This window comes from Lynx rufus, unplaced genomic scaffold (genome assembly GCF_022079265.1).
Source record: "Lynx rufus isolate CCGP_SWC_20201006 ecotype Redwood Valley unplaced genomic scaffold, mLynRuf1.p SCAF_18, whole genome shotgun sequence".
Classification (NCBI taxonomy): Eukaryota; Metazoa; Chordata; class Mammalia; order Carnivora; family Felidae; genus Lynx; species Lynx rufus.
Window position 1 is genome coordinate 38,589,155 of NW_025814832.1, and position 20,127 is coordinate 38,609,281.

General features: G+C 45.3%; 1 protein-coding gene across 1 annotated transcript in view; it reads left to right on the top strand.

Moving 5' to 3' along the window:
* The first annotated feature begins 3,045 nt into the window (after positions 1-3,045).
* ERN1 (endoplasmic reticulum to nucleus signaling 1) overlaps positions 3,046-20,127 on the top strand; it is a 79,900-nt gene continuing 62,818 nt past the window's right edge. The window contains exon 1 of the mRNA XM_047081618.1: positions 3,046-3,224. Coding sequence (XP_046937574.1) covers positions 3,180-3,224 — 45 coding nt within the window. The 5' untranslated portion in view covers positions 3,046-3,179. The remainder of the gene's footprint in view (positions 3,225-20,127) is intronic.

Consider the following 20,127-nt stretch of genomic DNA (forward strand, 5'->3'; position numbering starts at 1 on the left):
AAAATAAACAAAAGGGATTAGCCCACAGGAATTAACACCGGACATTGTAAGTGAACTGGCGCCCAGGATCTTGGCTGCCCTTAGTCACCTGCGGAAACTGGAAAACACACAGGCCTGGGGTCCACCCCCGGAGACGCTGAATCAGTAGGGGAGGAGGGCACGAAAAGGCGTTGGAATTCTTTTTTTTTTTTTTTTAAACTTTTCCAAGTTTGGGGCGGTGCCTGGGTGGCTCAGTCAGTTAAGCATCCAGCTTTGGCCCAGGTCATGATCTTGCAGCTTGTAAGTTCGAGTCCCACACCTGGCTCTGTGCTGACAGCACAAAGCCTGCTTGGGATTCTCTCTCTCTCTCTTCTCTCTGCCCCTCCCTGACTTGCATTTCCTCTCTCTCTCTCTCTCTCAATAAATAAATAAACTTAAATAAATAAATACATACGTAAATGTTCTCCAAGTTTGGGAACCACTGGTCTAGAGAGAAGTGAAATAAGATTTTGTGAACTCACTTTCTCCCAGCCCCCATCTCCTCATACACATTCAGGTCCTGCTGCTGTCCTTGTTGAATCTGATACACATATTTTTCTTGCCTTGGTGAAAAAAGAGGGCTTATCTTTACACAAAGACCATGACCTTTGCCTTGTTTAGTGGATGCCATTCAATGCAACTTCCAGAAAGGTCATCTACTGTCCATTTTCAGGTCTTTTATATGGGCAGGTACACTTCAAAGGCACCCTACAAAATATTTCCATTTCTGCTCGTATTTATCAGTGATGGCAGCTTTTGCTTTATCATGAGCAAAAAGCTGTTAAAACAGTACCTAACTGTGGGGCAAGATTATGGGCAATGCTGCCATAAATAAAACCAGAGCTTATCAGTATGAGTTGCCAATCAAGTGGAAAGCACATAAAACATGGGAACTGATTAAGTGTAAGAACAATCTAACTGGTATATAAGAAATTCTGAGAACCTATAAAAGTGCAGTTAAGGACCAAAGATTTGGTCCAACTGAGTACAAGATACAAAATATACCAACCTGGCCTGGACTTTTTGGAATGGGCTTTTCTCTCTTTTTTTTTTAATTCATTGGATCTCTAAAACTGATTTGTGAGTCAGATGAGTCAGATTCCCCTTTGTGTTTTATCTACCATGCTTACAGGGTCACAGTGACATTTTGAATTGTCAAAGAGTTGCCAGAGTTCCAGCACAGAAAGTTCCTCTCCTAGACTTACTCTGTTTTAGGAAAAGCACCAGAGAAGGGATGTGAAAGTAACATTTTGTAGTCAAGCTTCTCTTTTAACTCAAACATGTGCTCTTACAGATCCAGTCTTCAGCTCACAAGCTGGACAGGTAATCATTAAAGAACTCCTCCCAGTTTCTGTGCTGTTGGCTCCTCCCTGGACACCTGGCTATGCTGCTTGGGACTGATGGAGCCTCTGCTTCCTCACATCTCTCCGTCAATCCCAAACCTCTCTGCATTGAAACATGCCGAAAACACTTTTCAAAATGTGTCTACGACTTTCACAGTTGCCAAGATTTGTCCCACTCTTAAACTGGTGTTGGATTCTCCAGCATTGGTACAGATTAGTCCCTTGACTTCCATCCAGGCATTGGGGGCTGGGAATAGGGAGCTCTGTTGCTGGGATTTGGGCTTCCTCTGAACATTTCTGCCTTATACTTAGATAGGACTGATCCACAGTGCACACAGACCAGACATTTGGTCAGTCCTCTGCTACTTCTTTGCTGTTTTCTCTAGCATTGCTTACTCCAGTCTCCCAAACTCCAAAAAAAAATCTTAGGCTGTCCTATGAGCAAGTTAGGAAAAATCAGAGAAGTTGCTATCCCCTTGTCTTTTCTTCCAAAGATATGTAAATGTGCTGTGAATCTTAGTTTACATTGTAACAAACAATATGCCCTCTCTGTCCACTTCCATCCAAGAGGAGAGCAGCATGGACCCAGTGACCAAATTCAGGTTAATAGTCCATAATCCTCAAATAGATCTTGTATGAGCCTTCAACACACCCAGTCCCTCCAATGGGTTATGACACATGTCATCTCTAGCTTCACCAGGTCACATCTACTAAATGTCACATAAACACAAGACATAGGCTGCTGAAATGGTTTCCTTCTTTGCTTATAATTTTTGGCGAATGACTTGGCTGTGGTTTATTCCAAAAGGAATTGATGGCTGTGGGACGTGACTTGAAGGAAATTGTTGAAAGGGAAGAAAGGGGCCTTCGGACTAGCTGAGGCACAGCTGGAGGACCCCAGAGCTTGTACGCGCATGGCAGAAGTGTTGTGTTTGCTGGAATCCCTGCCAGCCGCTGACCCTGGCTCTGGAGGTTGCTCAAGATTCCATCACGACGACTGGGGGCGCCTGGGTGGCGCAGTGGGTAACGCGTCAGACTTCAGCTCAGGTCGTGATCTCACGGTTTGTGGGTTCCAGCCCCGCATCGGGCTCTGTGCTGATAGCTCGGAGTCTGGAGCCTGCTTCGGATCTGTGTCTCCCTCTCTCTGTCCCTCCCCTGCTTGCACTCTGTCTCTCTCAAAAATCTCTCAAAAATTAAAAAAAAAAAAAAAAAAAGATTCCATCACGACGAAAAGACGAAGCGGGGGCTCGGAACACCCGGCACCGCCCGTCTCCTGACCTTTCCCCTGGTCGAGTCTTACGAAGCGGGTCTCTCGGCGGGGTTGGTGAGACGGTCTGGGGAGGGGGTGCACCCGCGTGGCCGGATTGCTGTTCTCCTTCAGCCCTCGGAAAAGCTCCCTGTCTAAATCGCTCAGGGCCCCTAGACGCGTGACGCCCAGGCCTGACCCTTCCCCCCAGCAACCGGGGCCGCGTGACGCCCAGCCAGCAGGAGGCCAGCTCCGCCCCGGACCCGCCCCTCCAGTACGGCCCCGCCCCGAGCCCGCCTTCGGGCCCGCCCCCTCGCCCAGTTTTGGGTCCGCCCCCAGGCCGGCCCCGCCTCCGGCCCCGCCCCGACCGGAAGAAGCGGCGGCACCCGGTGCTTATAGGGCAGGGCATGGGGGTGCCGCCACCGCCTAGTCAGCTCTACGTCGGCTGAAGTCCTGCCGCCGCGGCGCTGTAGTCGCGGCGCCCCCGCCCCGTCCTCTGCCTGCCCGCCGGCCCGCACCGCCCCCCCCCGGAGCCGGCCGGCCGGGCCCGGAGCCAGGCCCGAGTCCTCGCCATGCCGGTCCGGCTGCTGCTGGCGCTGCTGCTGTCCGGCCTCGGGGTGAGTGACCGGGGAGCGTGGGGTGGGGGACAGCGCGTGGCGGACCGGGGTCCGAGTCGGGAGCGCGGCGGCGGCGGCCCGAGGCCCCGCGCGCTCCAGCGGAGGTTCGGGCCGGGCGTGGGAGACGGCGCCGGGCAGGGAGCGAGCACCTCCCGGCCGGCCGGAGTGGCGGCCGCGGCCGGCCCCTCCGAGGCGCACGCCACCCGAGGGGCCTGGCGGGTCAGCGCGCTGTCACGGGCAGCGCTTCCCGGACCCCGTGCGCTCCAGTACAAGTTTGTGTCGTCCCGGCGGCACCTCGGGGCCTCTGGAAGGCCCCGCGCGCTTGGGAGGCCATCCCACCTGCCCGACCCTTCCCACAGGTGGGCGCCGCCTCTACCTGCCGGAGGCCGTGGGGCAAGGATGCAAAAGGGCCATGTAACCGAAGGGCAGGAAATGTCTTGCGTTTATAAGCCTGGTTTGAACTTTTAAAAATGCGAAAACTTTGGGAGGCACATGCAACTGGGAATGGGTAAGCATTTTTACCTGTGAGCTTGATTCTGCTTACCTGCCTCGCACGTTTCTAGGTCTTCAGAGGCAGGAGGCTCTCTGCACCAAGATTTCGTTAAGGAGATTAAGCCGAGGGATTTGCCCTCTTTTTAAAGATCCCTTGTGGGACCGCGCGGTAAAGCCGCTTCAAAACTTTAAATGAAAGACCGTCTCCTCCTGGGAGAGCGCGGTGGAGCTGTCTGAAACGCCTTTTCATCTTTTCCTAGAGAGAAGCTCCTGGATTACATTTATTTAACTGTTTAAGGCCTTTACTCAGGCTATGGATTTGGGCCCCATAGCTGGGGAGGACATTTTGTGGACAGACTTGGCTTTTTTCCTTCTGGTTTGAAGAACCTAAATTAGTGGTTTAAAAAAAAAAAACAAAACGCATTGTTCAGGATGTGGGGTATGGTACACTGGCCAGGTTCTGTTTAATGACTTCCACTATGTACTCTTTAATATGGTATATCATGTACCAGCTGTCCAGGTGGAGGATTGACACGAGTGTACCTAAGGGCCACAGTGTGAACTCCTCGGAGGTTATACGCTTTTGGCAAATAATAGTCAGTGCTCTTAGAGTAACAAGAATTTGGAAACAGATGAAGTAGAATATAAAATCATCTTTTTCAGATTTGGGGTTTGTTGTTTGTTTTTAAAGGAAAATTTGTACATACTTCATGATAGAACTCATGTAAGTTAACTTTTTCTTCCAATTCAAAAAAAAAAAATCCACTTTCACAGCTAGGGTCATGTTTTGAACTTGAACACTTGGCCTTGAATTGGTTGACTGTTGTTTGGTACCTGTTCATAAATAAGAGTATAAACAGAATGACCAAACAAATGATATGGAAATCGATCATTTCATATCACAGCCTAGGTATACATGGGCTTTGGGTTTTGCTGCATATTTCCATTGGCTGTTCTTTGATGGATTCTAGTATTTTAGTTATTGAGTAACTTAGAGCCAAAAATAACTATTTCGCTTTAGTTGGGACTATAGTTTCAGTTTGTGTAAATATTTCCAAATTGTATTTAGAAATCCACCCTTCTCAAAGTTCATGGTAAAATATCCCAGACCCTTATTAAAAAGTTACATTTTAGTATAACTGCTTTGTAAGTAAAACGTCAGAATTTCACTCCCAGAATTATCTACCAGTAAAAATTTTGATCCCCAAACAGAGTGAGAATTATTATTTTAAATTCCAAACGGAACTCATTGCTGAGTTTGCAGTTAAACCAGGTCCTGCAGAACCCACCGGTTGTAAAATTGGACAAACCTGAGTTCACACTGGTCACTTGCTAGCTGTGCCCTCAGGCAAGTTATTTTACTTTTTAGAGAGTCTGTTTCCTGATATGCGAAATGGGGACAGCCAGCACATGTGAAGGCACCTTGCATATCATAGGTAATAAATGTAAACTCTCCCCCCACCAGATGCTTTTCACTGTCATTATTTTTGTTACTGCTATAGTGTACCTCTAGGAGGAATACTTTTCGATGCTATCTCTCTTTTTTAAAGGTTTAGTTTATTTATTTCTTAGGAATCTCTACACCCAACATGGGCTCCAGCTCATCACCCTGAGATCAAGAGTCGCGTGCTCTTCTGACTGAGCCACCCGGGCACCACAGTGCTCTTTGCTTTGATTGATGAAGTAACTAGGGCATTGGAGGCAATACTGTGATTTTTTTATTTTTCAGGAGAGTGTGACTGATTGAGCCAGACATTGACTCATAGGCTGAGACTCTAGGCTACCATATCCAAAATGCAGTGACATCGGTGTTGCTAACTTTAGGCTGTCTTTTGTTCATCCAAATTGTGCATATTTAGTGAGTGTTTTCCCTCCTTCTTAGACCTGGATCTTGTGCCTACTGTTGGTTTGTGTTACATTATTGCTGTCTTCTAGTCCTCATTTAATGGTGTTGCCACTTCTGTCAGGTACCAAAGAGATCCGCAGCATGGGAGGGAAAATGCTTTCTTCAGCTAGAACATATACAATTTCTTTTGTTCAGCCAGTGTTTTGGCTTTAGAGGAGAACAAACAATGTCACCGAGAACTAAGGGCCACGTATGTACAGAAACACACTAAGAATATCATCGGAGTCTTAACTAGAAACGTACTTGCTTATCATTTACTCAGATAGTTATCACTTGCACAAATTATCCCACTAGGAGATATCAAGTATTTATACTGAGGCCATGAGGTGGATGTTTCATTAAGCTCATATCAGGGCTGCCGATCATGAAATTGGACTGTAGTTGTGCACTTGTGTGTATTTTAGGTCATTAACTTGCCTGGCCATTGGGCTTTCCACAGTAATATAGCTTCTCAGGGCGCAAGAGAAAATGTATGAGAGTTCCTCTTGAGAGAGTTCAACAGTAGAGCATATTCGTGAATGTAAAACCGGTGAAGTACGCAAAGGTTTCTTGTCTGGACAGAATAGTGCCACCTTCATGGACCTGGGAGAGAGAGTTATTTGCCCACTTCGGATTTTGACTCCCATTTTTCAGGTTGAGGAATCTTTGGATAATGATGTCATTTTTCACTGGAAACCTCTGGTTTGGGGATCCAAAGTAATCTTTAGGTTCAGTATTGTCCACGTGTTATAATGATCAAATGTGCTCCTAAAGAGATGATATAGGTGGGAAAGATGCAATGTATCATTTTAATGGATTCAGTTTTTATTATGCACAAATAACTCGGGGCCTGTAACCTAGCAATATGATTAGAGTGTGGTGCTGGCTTTAAAAACAGGGACAGTGAATCATAGTTTGTGAATAATAAACATGCTGGTTGGCTGTATTTCCCAGGGGTTGGGGATTTTTTTTTTTTTTCTATCTTTATCTTCACCTATATCCCATGTTTGGTGTCAGACTTTCCTGCCTCAGAGCAACACATTGTTAGTGATGTTTAAGTGAGTGCAGCAGACAAGAAATGGACTGGGGAAAGTAGAACTTTTAAAAGTAATCATAAGCTCCCTGTTTGCATTTTTTCAAAAGTTTTTTAAGTTTATTTATTTTGAGAGAGAGTGTGTGCACGCACAAGCAGGGGAGGGACAGAGAGGGAGAGAAAATTCTAAGCAGGGTCTACCTGTCAGTGCGGAGCCCAACTTGGGGCACCATTTCACGAATCATGAGATCACTACTTGAGCCGAAATCAAGAGTGAGAGGCTCAACTGACTGAGCCAGCCAGGCACCCCATGTTCTTTTTTTTTTTTTTTTTAATTAAAATTAAGTAAGCTCTACACCCAATGTGAGGTTTGAACTCACAACCCTGAGATCAAGAGTCCCATGCTGTACTGACTGAGCCAGCCAGGCACCCTCTACATCACTTCTGATTATCATGTGATCTTTGTTCATGTACGAACACAGCAAATACTACAGTATAAAAATATGTGTTCTATATTTATGTTCTGTCCCCCCCCCCCCCACAGAACGATTAGGACATTTTCTGAGTATGTCATTGAATTTGTCACTTTTACTAGCACCTCAGTAAACAGCCATCCATGCCAAAAGCATTTGAGCCTTCTGTGCCCAGTCTGAGGTTGGGGACAAGGGTCATAACTGACCAAGATCGATATGGTAGTAAACCATGCCTTGCATAGTGACCACCCTACTGGGGTCATATAAGTTGTTTCCAGTTTTCCCATTATTATAAGGAGAGGTGTATTTCCCTTTCTTTAAATCTTTTGTATGTTTGATGCTTTCTATATGATAACATGGGAAGATTTTCAAAAATCCCTCAAAGTAATCATATTTATTATAGAAATGTTAGAAAGCATGGATAAGTCTAAATTAAAAAAATAAACCAGGGGCGCCTGGGTGGCGCAGTCGGTTAAGCGTCCGACTTCAGCCAGGTCACGATTTCGCGGTCCGTGAGTTCGAGCCCCGCGTCAGGCTCTGGGCTGATGGCTCAGAGCCTGGAGCCTGTTTCTGATTCTGTGTCTCCCTCTCTCTCTGCCCCTCCCCCGTTCATGCTCTGTCTCTCTCTGTCCCAAAAATAAATAAACGTTGAAAAAATAAATAAATAAACCAAACAACAAACCTGTAATCATACTACCCAAACATTACCTCTAGTAACATTTTTAAGAGCTTGATTGACCTATAATTCATATATCCTACAGTTCACACATTTAAAGATGTAATTCAGTGGTTTTTAGTATATTCACAGAACTGGGCAACCATTACCCCAATCAATTTTATAATATTTTTATCATCCCCCAAAGAAACTCCACACATTCGCTATGACTCTCCATTTCCCACTCACTTCCCAGCCCCTGGCAACCATGAATCTACTTTCTTATCTATATAGATTTGCCCTGGACATTTCAGGTGAATAGAATCTTAATGCATGTGGTCTTTCGTAACTAACTTCTTTCACTTAGCATAGTGTTTTCATCCATGTTGTATTGCTGTTTTGTTCTTTTTTATTGCTGAATAATATTCCATCATAATGGATATACCACATTTTGTTTATCCATTTTTTTTAAACGTTTATTCATGTTTTGAGAGACAGAGGGTGGGGGGGAGGGGCAGAGAGAGAGAAGCAGACACAGAATCTGAAGCAGGCTCCAGGCGCTGAGCTGTCAGCACAGCCCGATGTGGGACTTGAACCCATAAGCTGTGAGAGCGTGACCGAACTGAAGTTGGACACTTAGCCAACTGAGCCACCCAGGCGCCCCTGTTTATCCATTTTTAAGATGATAGACATTTGGTTGGTTGTTGCCCTTTTTGGCTATTAGGAATAATGCTGCTATGAACATTTGTGTACAAACTTTTGAATGGCCATATTTTTTCATGTTTCTTGGATATATACCTAGGAGTGAGATTTCTGGGTCATATGGCAACTCTGTGTTTAACCTTTTAAGTAACTGGCAGACAGTTTTCCAAAGCACCTGCACTAATTGACATTCCCACCTGCAATGTAGAAGGGTTCTCATTTTCCACATCCTCATCAACATTTGATATTCTCTTTTTGATTGTAGTCAGCCTACTGGGTGTGAAAAGGTAACTCATTATGGTTTTGATTTGCATTTCCCTAATGGCTGATCTAATATCTTGATATATATCCTTCCAGACATTTTTTTCTGTGCACATATTTGTATAGATAATATTTCTCTTCCCCAAACTGGAGTGTATCCTAGATCTTTCTGTGTCAATTAATTTAATTCTATAACATTCTCACTGCTGCATACTTCTCTGGATGCATAAACCATAATTTGACCATTCAAAGATATTGAGGCTGTTTTTAATTTGCATTATAAGCAATGTGATAAACCTTGTTTAAGCATATCTCAACTGCCAGATTATTTCCTTGGGGTAATTTCCCAGTACCAGAATTTGCTAACCTTATTTACTCTTGCCCTCTCCCCCCAGCCCCCAAGCAGTATTGGATGTTTTAAAAAACACAAAACTAACCTTTAAATTGGTTTTATAATAACCATTTTAATTTTTTTTTAACGTTTATTTATTTTTGAGATAGAGAGAGACAGAGCATGAACAGGGGAGGGTCAGAGAGAGAGGGAGACACAGAATCCGAAACAGGCTCCAGGCTCTCAGCACAGAGCCCGACGCGGGGCTCAAACTCACAGACCGTGAGATCATGACCTGAGCCGAAGTCTGACGCTTAACCGACTGAGCCACCCAGGCGCCCCTATAATAACCATTTTAAAGTAACCCATTTTCTTTTAGCAGTGTGGATTTTAGGTCAAGTGAAAGTGGAATGTTTAGATGTTGTTTTCTTTTCTTCTATTTTGTAGATGTAAATAACCATGGTGGTCTCGTGATGACAACTTATATACCTAAAAGCTGCTGAGAAATGTTTTATCCTGATTTGTTAAGTAACTTGTTTGCAGAGTCCTTTGGTCTGCCATGGTTTCAGATCAGCTTTCTAGCAGATATGGCTCCCATGAGCACCCTGAAATACCTCGGGATGATTCTGTGAGTTTGGTTTTGAGGGTAGCCCATCTCCTGCAGACAAGATTCTTTCTGTAGTTTGTTGTGAGGCCATTAAATTTTTTTTTTAAGTTTATATATTTATTTTCTAGGGGAGGGGGAAAGAGAAAACCCCAAGCAGGCTCTGCACTGTCAGCGCGGAGCCTGATGTGGGGCTTGAACCCACGAACTGTGAGATCATGACCTGAGCCGAAATCAAGAGATCCTTAACTGACTGTGCCACCCAGGTGCCCCAGAGGCCATTTAAAAATTTGCCTCAAGACTGTTTATATATAAATCCAGAGTTGGTGCATTGATTGTCCCTTTTGGAGGCTACAGTTCTTAAAACATATTGCTTGTCCACACAGCTGTTTTTCCTGGGAAGACTCAGGTAGCACTTGACAGTGGAGTAATATGTTTGGTGGTGTTTTGTTTTGTTTTTCCTGTAAACATACCTAAACTGATTCATCCAAAGAAATGTCATGTCTTTCCAAATAATCACCTCTTTAGGGGTCAGGGGTCATGTCATACAGATCAGTTTAAAAAATTTTTGTTTTTAGTTTTACTTTTCAGTATTTCACTTAGGAATTTATTTAACCAGTTTAATAATTCAACTTTAAAACAAAGGAACCCTAAAAAGGCAAATATTTACTTTTAAGCCGGTGATCCTTACACAATGTAAAACCTTTCCCAGTTTCCTTCCAGTTTTTGCTCGACTGTAACTTCTACATGGTTCACACTGAAATTTCGATCAAAACTGTTACTCAGACTGATGTATAACTTATTGAGGACACCTGGATCTGATTTTTGGTTTTTAAAAACTAAACACTTGCTATCAGGGGATTCAGCAGTATATTCTTTGAAGGGGATTTCCAAAAAAATTCCACAAATACTGGAGCATTGGGAGCACATGTGCATAGATGGATAGCCTCCCAAGGTTAGAGTCAGGGTGTCTTAGACTGCTAGAAGGAGTCTTGTGGATCTAGTCCAGTGAGCCTCAGTATTTTCCCCACCTCACGTTAGGAATAGAATGCATATCCATCAGTAACAGTGGGAGTACATTTGGGGCATATGCCATTCCGTCCCCTCCCAAATTGAACAAATGCTCTCTGCCCTTTTCCCCAGAGCAGACAGATGAGGAAGCCGAGGCCAGAGAGGGCTAGTGACCTGTTCAAGGTCATGCTTCAGTGGTGGAATTGAACTTTGAAGCTAATCCTCCTGTTTCCATTGAAGAGCAGCTCCTGCAGTGGTTAAGTTCTGGTGGGTTTGTGAGAACCAGTCAGTTTACCCCAGTCACACCCTGAGCAGGTGACCAACGTTGCTGCAATGAGAGATTGGGTGTGGAGAAGGACTGGGAAGAGAAGAAAGCAGACTTTCTAGTAAGCTTCAGGAACATGCTCAGATAATGCTTTTGTTCATCCCCTTAGGATTGTGGCCTCATACCCTTTGTTCCAGTACTCGAAAGATGCAGCTTTGAGGGGGAAACACTGCCTTCGCCTGAGACTCTCCATCAGCAAGAAGGACCATTTTTAACTCTGGAGCCGAGTCCAATGATCATGGATAGAGGAGATTCAGGGGCCCTAAGCCTATTTCATAGTTGAAGCTTGTTTCTATACTCAGATCTAATAATATCCAAGCAGGTGCATGTGTTTCAGTAAGATCTTACCCAGAAATGTTTCTGAAATAGCAAAACTGAAAGTTCTTATCTTAGAAGCCTTTAAACCAGAGTTGCTCTTCCTTGGTGCAGTCAGTCTTTGGTACAGAATCCTGAAAAGATCAAACCTTCTAATCATCAGGCTCGGCCTGGTTTGCCCTTGCAGAGGCCCCTGCCCCCCAGCCAGTCTGGCACCAGGAAGTGGGCCTGTGGTGACAGGAGAGAGAGTGGCCTTGGCCCTTGGACCACAGTGGAGGGACGAAGGTTAGTTTAGGTGGATTTCAGGAGAGTAATGAGGGAGAAAGGAGGGCACCAGGAAGGTGCTCTAGGGAGAGAGGGGTATCACTTCTCTTGACATAGAAGGCAGGGACCCTGTCTTGCTTATCTGCATCCTCTGTGGCATTTAGCACGGTGAGTTGGCCATACCCACTGTAGGGAGCACTCAGCAGATAATGATTGAGTATTCCTTTTTGAAGTTTTTTAAGACCAATAAAAACAAGGGGCTGTTTTATCATCAGGCATGTGGGCTGTGGGTTTCATAGGGGAAAGGAGGGGGAGGAAGATGTTCCTGTGTCCTTTAATGGGATCTCATCAATAGTGTTTCTACAGAGGGAGAGGGGTTTCTGGAATCCTTGCGCGGGTGGCCATGAACCACAGTGTGTGGTGTCCTCTTGACGGGCTCCTCATGTCAGTAACGAGATTAATTTTTCCATTGTCAGACCCCGTGAGATAAATGGTTGGTAATCATTCAAGTCAGTTTCATTTTTCACTCAGCATGATGTTTCATTGTTAAAAAACGAACCTTGATCTAGGGCTGTCCTTTTATGTATAAAATATGATTTCCCTAGTTAGTAGACTAATTTCTAATTATAATTCAAAACCACCCCGTTCTCCAGTGGATTATTCTCCCCCCTCTATTTCAGATGAGGGAATAGCTGTTCGTCTGAGATGCAGAAGTGTTTGTCATGGAAACTGAATTTTTTCATACATTTTCTGAACAACCAGTGCTGTCAGAATCCTTAGATCCTGATACTGTCATTGACCTACAGTTGGGTCACAGGTGTTTGTTGACCAAACTGAGTCAGATCTCGTTTAAATTAAACGGCCCATGACTCCTGAGGAGCGTCTAAGAGTGAGAGAAACACCTGTCTAGGAGGCCACATCTGCAACTAGGAATGTGTGAAGTTGAGGCAATGCCTCTCAGCCCTGGCCGAATTAGTCATCTAGGGTCACCTGGGGAGCTCATTAAAAACCCTGAGGTGCCACTCAAGGTGACTGAAATCAGAATCTCTAGGAAGGGTTTGTTTTTTAACAATGAAACATCTGGGGCGCCTGGGTGGCTCAGTCAGTTAAGTGTCCGACTTCAGCTCAGGTCATGATGTCACAGTTCGTGAATTCAGGCCCCGCATCAGGCTATTTGCTGACAGCTCAGAGCCTGGAGCCTGCTTCGGATCCCGTCTCCCTCGCTCTCTGCTGCTCCCCTGCTCGTGCTGTATGTCTCTCTTCTTCAAAAATAAACAAACATTAAAAAAAAATTTCAACAATGAAACATCATGCTGAGTGAAAAATGAAACTGACTTGAATGATTACCAACCATTTATCTCACGGGGTCTGACAATGGAAAAATTAATCTCGTTACTGACATGAGGAGCCCGTCAAGAGGACACCACACACTGGTTCATGGCCACCCGCGCAAGGATTCCAGAAACCCCTCTCCCTCTGTAGAAACACTATTGATGACATCAGAAGCCCCAGAGGACTCTACTATGCAGCCAGGTTGAGGCTGTCAAGTAATTCCCGTGTCTGAATCCTGGACAGAGCAAGTGTGTTTCCCTGTGCCCTGGAATATCACAGCACCGGACCAGACCGGAGACAGGTTTGGCTCATTTTGTAGAGAAGTTGGAACTGATACGTTCTGCCAGTTAGTGGCAGACCTGGTAATGGAGAATTTAGCATTGTTTTTTCTAATACATTGTATTTCCCAACTTTTAAAGAACAGGTAATTCCAAAGGGCTTTTTTTTTTTGAGTACTAGCTACTGAAATTGCTTTTTAAGAAATCTGCTTTAACTGCAAAACTGGCTTTGCATTAAATACACTTAGTTATTGAATTATGAGATGTTTAGAATTATTTGAATTTATGCTTAATGCTAACTAAGTGTTCTTGCCTTCTCTGTATGTTAAGAGCCCTAAGGAATCAGAACAAGACTCTCTTCCAGGTTCCTTTACAGTACCCTCTCTGAGTTTTAAAAGAGCCTACTGGAGCCAGAGTGAAGCAGCTAAGGGGAGTGGGTATGGAAGAAATTTGTGAAAGGAGTAGGTTCAATAGTTAAAGTACAAGAATAAAGCACGTAAATAAAAAGGAATTTCTTATCAGGGTGAGACCATGATTGGAAGCAAATCGTGGGAGGATATGATTTGTGATACTCTCCTTCCTCTTCTCCTGGGAGGGCTGGATATCTGGATTATTCGTCAGCCTCACAGCCCTCAGGGATTTTACAGCAGGTGCACGGGTAGAGGGCCTGACTGTAGAACGCAGGGAGCTGGCCAACATGTCCTTTTAGGGACTGGTCTCGCATCCGTTGTGACCCCAGCAATCTGAACGGGTGGTTTAGAAGCAAGGGGGACTCTCTTCTAAGTGTCACATTGACCGAGCTGGACCAGATCTAAAATGCTGCTGGAACAATGGTGACAAACGTCAGTAGGATTGGGAAGTCAGTCTTTGATGACAGCTTCTGCATGGGGCTGGGCATCTGACCTAACAGAGTTGGGTGAACCCCGGGACAGGGGCTGTGTTTTCCAGACTGAACTTCATGCTGAAAGGAAATCCCCATTCTGTTCTCCTCAAGTAGATAGGTAGGTGTACTTTGTCATTTTAGCTGTTTTGAAGTGTAGCTTATAGGCATAGTTTTATGTTTTCATGTGTATTTTGACCCATATGATACACATGTATTTTTTCAGTGAATGGGAGTTGGGAGTTGAGGGAGGGGTTGGTGCTAGCCGGCTAGAAGACTTTGAACAAATGAGTTAGTTCCTCTCTGTTTCCTCATCCATAGAACAAGGCATGGGGGCGCCTGGGTGACTCAGTTGGTTAAGCGTCTGACTCTTGATACTGGCTCAGGTCTTGATCTCATGGTTCGTGAGATTGAGCCCCGTGTCAGACAGCATGGAGCTTGTTTGGAATTCTCTGTCTCCCTCTCTCTCTGCCCCTCCCCCACTTGCACGCTCGCGCGCATGCTCTCTCTCTCTCTCTCTCTCTCAAAATAAACATTTAGGAAAAAAAAAAAACAAGGCATGAAACTAGAAAATCTAAGCTGGCCTATTCCTGAATGTCTTCCCAAATTAGGAACACAATTCAGGTTAAAGTGACTACTGCCCCCACCATACAGCTTCACATTCACTCCTACCTAGGTGGTCAGAGACGAGAGGGCTACTTTGTTTGAGCCTTCCAACTTTCCTAGCTCCCGAATGTAGTGGATTCCATGTGTTCATTCATTCATCCACCAGTTTTGTTGAGTATATATTATTTGCCAGGCACTGTTTGAGGTGCTTGGGGCACATTAATGAAGAAAACAAAGACCTGTGCCCTCGTGAAACTTCTACTTGGTGGAGAGAGTCAAGACACAATAGCGTGATAAATCCATAAATATATTTGTGGGAAAGTGATAAAATTCTACAGAAGGAAAGAAAACAGAGCAGAGCAAGGGAGATGAGGGCCTGGGAGTTGCCCCAGCAGTGGGCTGTGGTTTCATCAGGTTACACTCCCCTGCCCTGTGGGTCCATCCCTAACCACTGTCCTCTCCCAGACAGGAGCCCTTCCTGTACTCTGAGTGGCGTCACATCTCACAGTGTTGGGGTTAATATACAGGTTTAGATTCTAGTTTGTTTCACATCTAATCATCTGAAGGACTGGTATTGATGGCTCCTGTACATTGGAAACTCCTGAGCAACTATCAGGTACTGAGTGTAACTGTTGGCCAATTTTTAATGACAACATAAGAGAAGGTTTAAAATTCTATCAAGGAAATCTCAGAAACCCCCGCAACTCAGACAACAGAGCCAGCAAGTCTTTGATTTTTGTGATGGTTCTGTTCCCAAATGTACATGTGCTTGTATGTGTGTCTATGTGTGTGTATATATACATATATATATATATATATATATATATGTTTTTGTTTTTGTTTTACAAACAAAATTAAGTCTTTTTTTTTTCCATTGTAGAAGTATCTATAAGCTCTCCAGATAAATTCAGATACTGCAAGAAAGATGTAAAGCCAGCTTGGGGAATCTCTGACCTCAAAGGCACCACCTTTCTTTGAACAAATCCAGTGACCTCATCCTTTAGTTGTGTTAGGGTTCATTTTCCACTTGCTGTGTTCTGTTTTTGCAGAGCAGAAAACGGTTTCCTTTATGCGTAGAGATTAAGAACAAGTTTATCTGTAGTTCTGGCACTCAGCTGACTGGGAACCAAACCACAGTTGCTTCGAAAAGCAATCCTAAATCATCTTGATCTGACGGTTCAGTACTTGGAAATCTTTAGGGCTTTCGGTGCCTGGGTAAAGTTCAATCACTTATCTGATTTGTGGTTTGGAGAAGACCGAGATCTCCCTTTCAGTTTAGGAGGTGGTTGCTTTTAGCATCTAGAGCAAGAATGTGTGCTTGGGAGTCACCCACTTCCTCCCATATAACATTAGTTGATTTCTACGGTATTTCTTTTCCCCACCCTGAAGCTTAAGTGAATCAGATTATTACTAATTTCCAATGTTGAAATGTTTCGAGATAAGTGGAGACAGCGGGATGTTGAAAGACATCAAGACTTTTAAACTCTCTCAAATTCTTTCGTGGGTTTTGGGCGTGTTTTGATTGGTTGGAGCTAGAAGAATCTTCAGTAAAGCCTGAGGATGGACGAGGGCCTGGTAAAGCATGGACTTGTCCCATTTCTGAGACAAATGGCAGCTTCAACCCGGTCTTCTTACTTTGTAGAATCGGAAACTGATGCCCAGAGAGATTTAATGACTTGCGCAGAGCCCAAACCACGACACGTGCCCCCGTGCCCCCTCTCATTTCCTTTCAGCTTTCCTCACCCAAAAGCGAATGTTGAGCATGTCAAGTTTTTTTAACTTGGAGTTTTGAGAGGATGATGAGTGGGCTTTGGAGTTACAGGAACGCAGGCTTAGGCTGCAGAGTGCAAAGGCCTGAGCGGGGAAGCGTGGGCTCGGAATCTGAGGGAGCTGCTCTGGGCAGGGCCTGAGGGCACTGCCAGGTGCTGCCAGGAGGTACGGTTGTGGGGTTCCCGTCTTCTCCCTTGTAAGGTACTGCTTCTCCGACGGATGGTACACTCCTGGGAGGCAGAAGCTTCACAGGCCTTGGGGGGCTCCAGTGCCTTATGCGTGACAGGACCCCTCTTTCTATGTATCTGGAGGATAAAAGAGCCCAGCCTGGGGGTGGGGTTGGAATGGGTGAACTAGCAAGTAAAATGGACATAGAAGAGTCAGCTGACAGGAAGAGTTGTGAAGCCGGGAGTGCCTGGAAGAGATTGATACATACTTCATATCCTTGCCAGCCTTCTTGAGTAATGTGCGACTGTGATCCGGCAACTTCCCTCATTTTATGATAGAACCCCCTGGAATCTGCCTGCAGGAGCAAAAATGGCCCTGGCACTGATTGAGGGGCCTGGGGGGGATGGAGCCCCCCGGAAGATGCAAAAGAGAGCAGGGGGCCTGTCTTACTCCTGGGGCTTCAGAGGGAGCTTCTGATCCCATGTGTGGTGGCTGCAGAGAGGTCCCTCCGATGAGGGGGTCTCAGCAAGCAAGAGACCTTGTACCGGGGTTTGTTCTGTAGCCGTATTTTGTCACAACAGTCTTAGTTATTAAACCCGCCCATGCGGTTTGGGTGCGCTGTGCTCATACTCAGCTGTCAACGCAGCTAAGAAACATTAGTCTAACATCAGTATAAGTCAAAACACCAGAGGAGACTCGCCTGGGGTGTGAGCACAGACTGTGTGGCATATCAAATACTGCACCTTAGCGGGGAGGGTTTTCTCCTTCCAGATTTGCTTCACACCAATCAGAATAGCACACCTTCCTCTTCTTTCCATCAGCTGCAAGGGTGACAGACGAGCACGTGAAGAAGGTTCTGATTTTGTGGCCCACTCTGCATGAGTGCACGCTCGGGCTCCTGTCTGCTTCCCCAGCCCCACCTCGGCCCGTTCCCTGCTCTGCCCTCTCCAGCTGCACAGGCCCACAGGTCTTCACACACAGTAACTTACCTTTAGTCTCAGGGCCTTTGCACAGGCTGTTCCTTCTGCCCAGGCAATTCTTCCCTTCCTTCCCCGCCGTTCCTATAGATCTTGATTCAGATATCACTCCTTCAGGACATCCTTCGACACTGCGATCTTGTGCACCCCCATCACAAGACCAAAGCAGCTTCTCCTGTCAGGCTCTCGTGGTTCCCTGTATGCCCTTTCCATAGCACTTGCTGTAATTTGTCATTCTGTTTGTGTGATTATTTGACTAATGCAGTCCCTGATTAGACCATAAACTCCGCAAGGGCGGGAATAGATCTGTTATGATTAGATCCTGTTGCCTTAGGTAGTTCTTGGTTAATCATACTAATAACAGCCGACACACACATGGTGCTCACTGTATATGAGGCACTCTTCTAAGAACTTCACATACATTGACTCATCTAAATCTCCCAACAGCCCTTTGAAGTAGGTATGATTACCGTGCCCATTTTACGGGCGAGAAAACCAAGGCACAGAGAGCTAAGTGACTGCCGGGATGGTCTGGCTCCAGAGTCTGCCCTTCTAGCTGCCACAGTGTCCTGCCAGGCACTGCATTAAAGCTTAACAAATGGAAGTTGAATTATTAAGCGTCATCAGAAAATAGGAGGTACTACGTGAGTGAGTTTCCACATAATTCAGATACAGCCCCAGAACTTGAAACGTGCTGTTTGGTGAAAATCTTTTCACCAGTTATAGTCTTCTTCCTGCTTAAACACCACAAACCGAACATATTTTAGCCTTTTCTTAATGATTCCAGGTTGTCGGTACAGCTACTGTATGCTTGCTGTCTGCCCAGGAGGATACGTAGCGAGCAGTTGAGCTTGTGAGACAGGGTAGATATTCAGGTTTTGAGTTTGTTTAACTTTCTGATGGCATCTTTGGCCACCACCAATTTCTTAAATAAAACGATCTTCCCTAATATTTACATAACTCTTGTCTTTGACATTCTTAACATTTATTTTGCTTTCTTGGCATTTAAAGAGATGTCGCTGTCCCTCAGTTTTCAAAAGAAAAAACATTTGAAAGCTTAGCCACCTTGCTCCACAATGCAGATCCCCACATAAGCCACTTTTGTGACTCGGAGAAATCGGCAGTAAGGTTGGATGACCTCCAGACGAGGCAGCAGGTTGATCAACGTGGTGACTTTTTAGGAAGAGAGGTCCCTGGGAATGTGGAGCCTGTTGGCAACAGAGTGAGTCCCCCCCCCCATCCCTGCCCTGGACGGTCATTTTCCCTTTTTTAGGAGGGAGTTCTGTTCTCCTTAGTGTCTGGAAGGGCTTCTTCCTCGACCCCAAAGGCTTTGTAGCTGCTTGCTGGTAATGCTGTGCTGTGTCTGTTCTCTGCCCACCGCTCAGTAAGCTGGAGGAAGCAGCCTTGTTCCATCGGGACCAGTCCTCTGGCCTCACTCTTGTTTCTCAGCCCTTGGTTTTCACACCACAACTCTGTGGACTTGGTTGTGCCAACACAGTCTTCTGAGCAGTCTCTTTTGCGTTTCTGGCTCTGTCCAAATGTGTGAGAATTGCATAGGGATGTTTGCATTTGCCTCTCAGAGGAGCCTAGAACACAGGAAGCCCTGCTGAAATGATGGAAATCTGGTGGCTTATGGGTTTTTTCACATGAAAAAGTCAATATTCAGATCTGTGTTTCCTTCCCTTTTTTTGTGAGCATCTTATTCTTGCTAGGTGTAGCCGTCCTGGCTTAACTACGTGAGGCTCATCAGTGTGTGTTTGGTTATTAAAATGGTTCTTGCTGTTCAAGGGAGTTGTCCTGTGCTAATCAGTAATGTGTGTTTCCTTGACACTGGCATGAAAAGAATGATTTGCTTCATCAAAGGAGTTGGCAGCGGTCACTATATCATCATCATCATCATCATCAAAGAGCTTTTTTCTTTTTTCTTTTTATAAGCCAGTGGGACTGGGCTGGGTAAATGTGTATTGCAGGAATTTTTTATGGCAGCCAACCTTTTTCTGGTGTTATTCCCACCCCCTTAGATCTACAGTGGGATCTCAGGAATTTATATCCAGAAAGTTTTTTAAAGACCCCACCCTGTATAATTTTCAGTGCCTTTTGGTATATTGGGTGTCTATGTAGAGTCCACAAATTATATTTTGGTCTCCTCTAAAAGCTCCTGCCCCCTTATCAGAGCAGGGTGCTTGCAGATCTTCATCTGCCCCAGCAAAATTCAAAGGGGAGATCCATGCCTGAAGTAATTTAAGCTTATGGTTCTCGGAGAACCGTGATTTAAAGCAGTGAAATTATAGTGTGGTGTAGTGGGCAAAGGGCCAGACGGAGAGGCGGATGCCTTGGTTCTAGTCCCGTGTCTATGGTTAACTGTCTCTGGTGCCTTGGGCAAGTCACTTTACCCCTCCGGGCCTTGACTTCCTCTCTCTTTTTCAACTCTAAGATGGCCTATCCTGGAAGCTGTAAACGGTCCCTGCTGTTTGATCTGTGTTGTGCGGAGCCATATGGGTTTCAGTGACTGTCCAGCTAATTGGGGAGAAGAACCGGGTG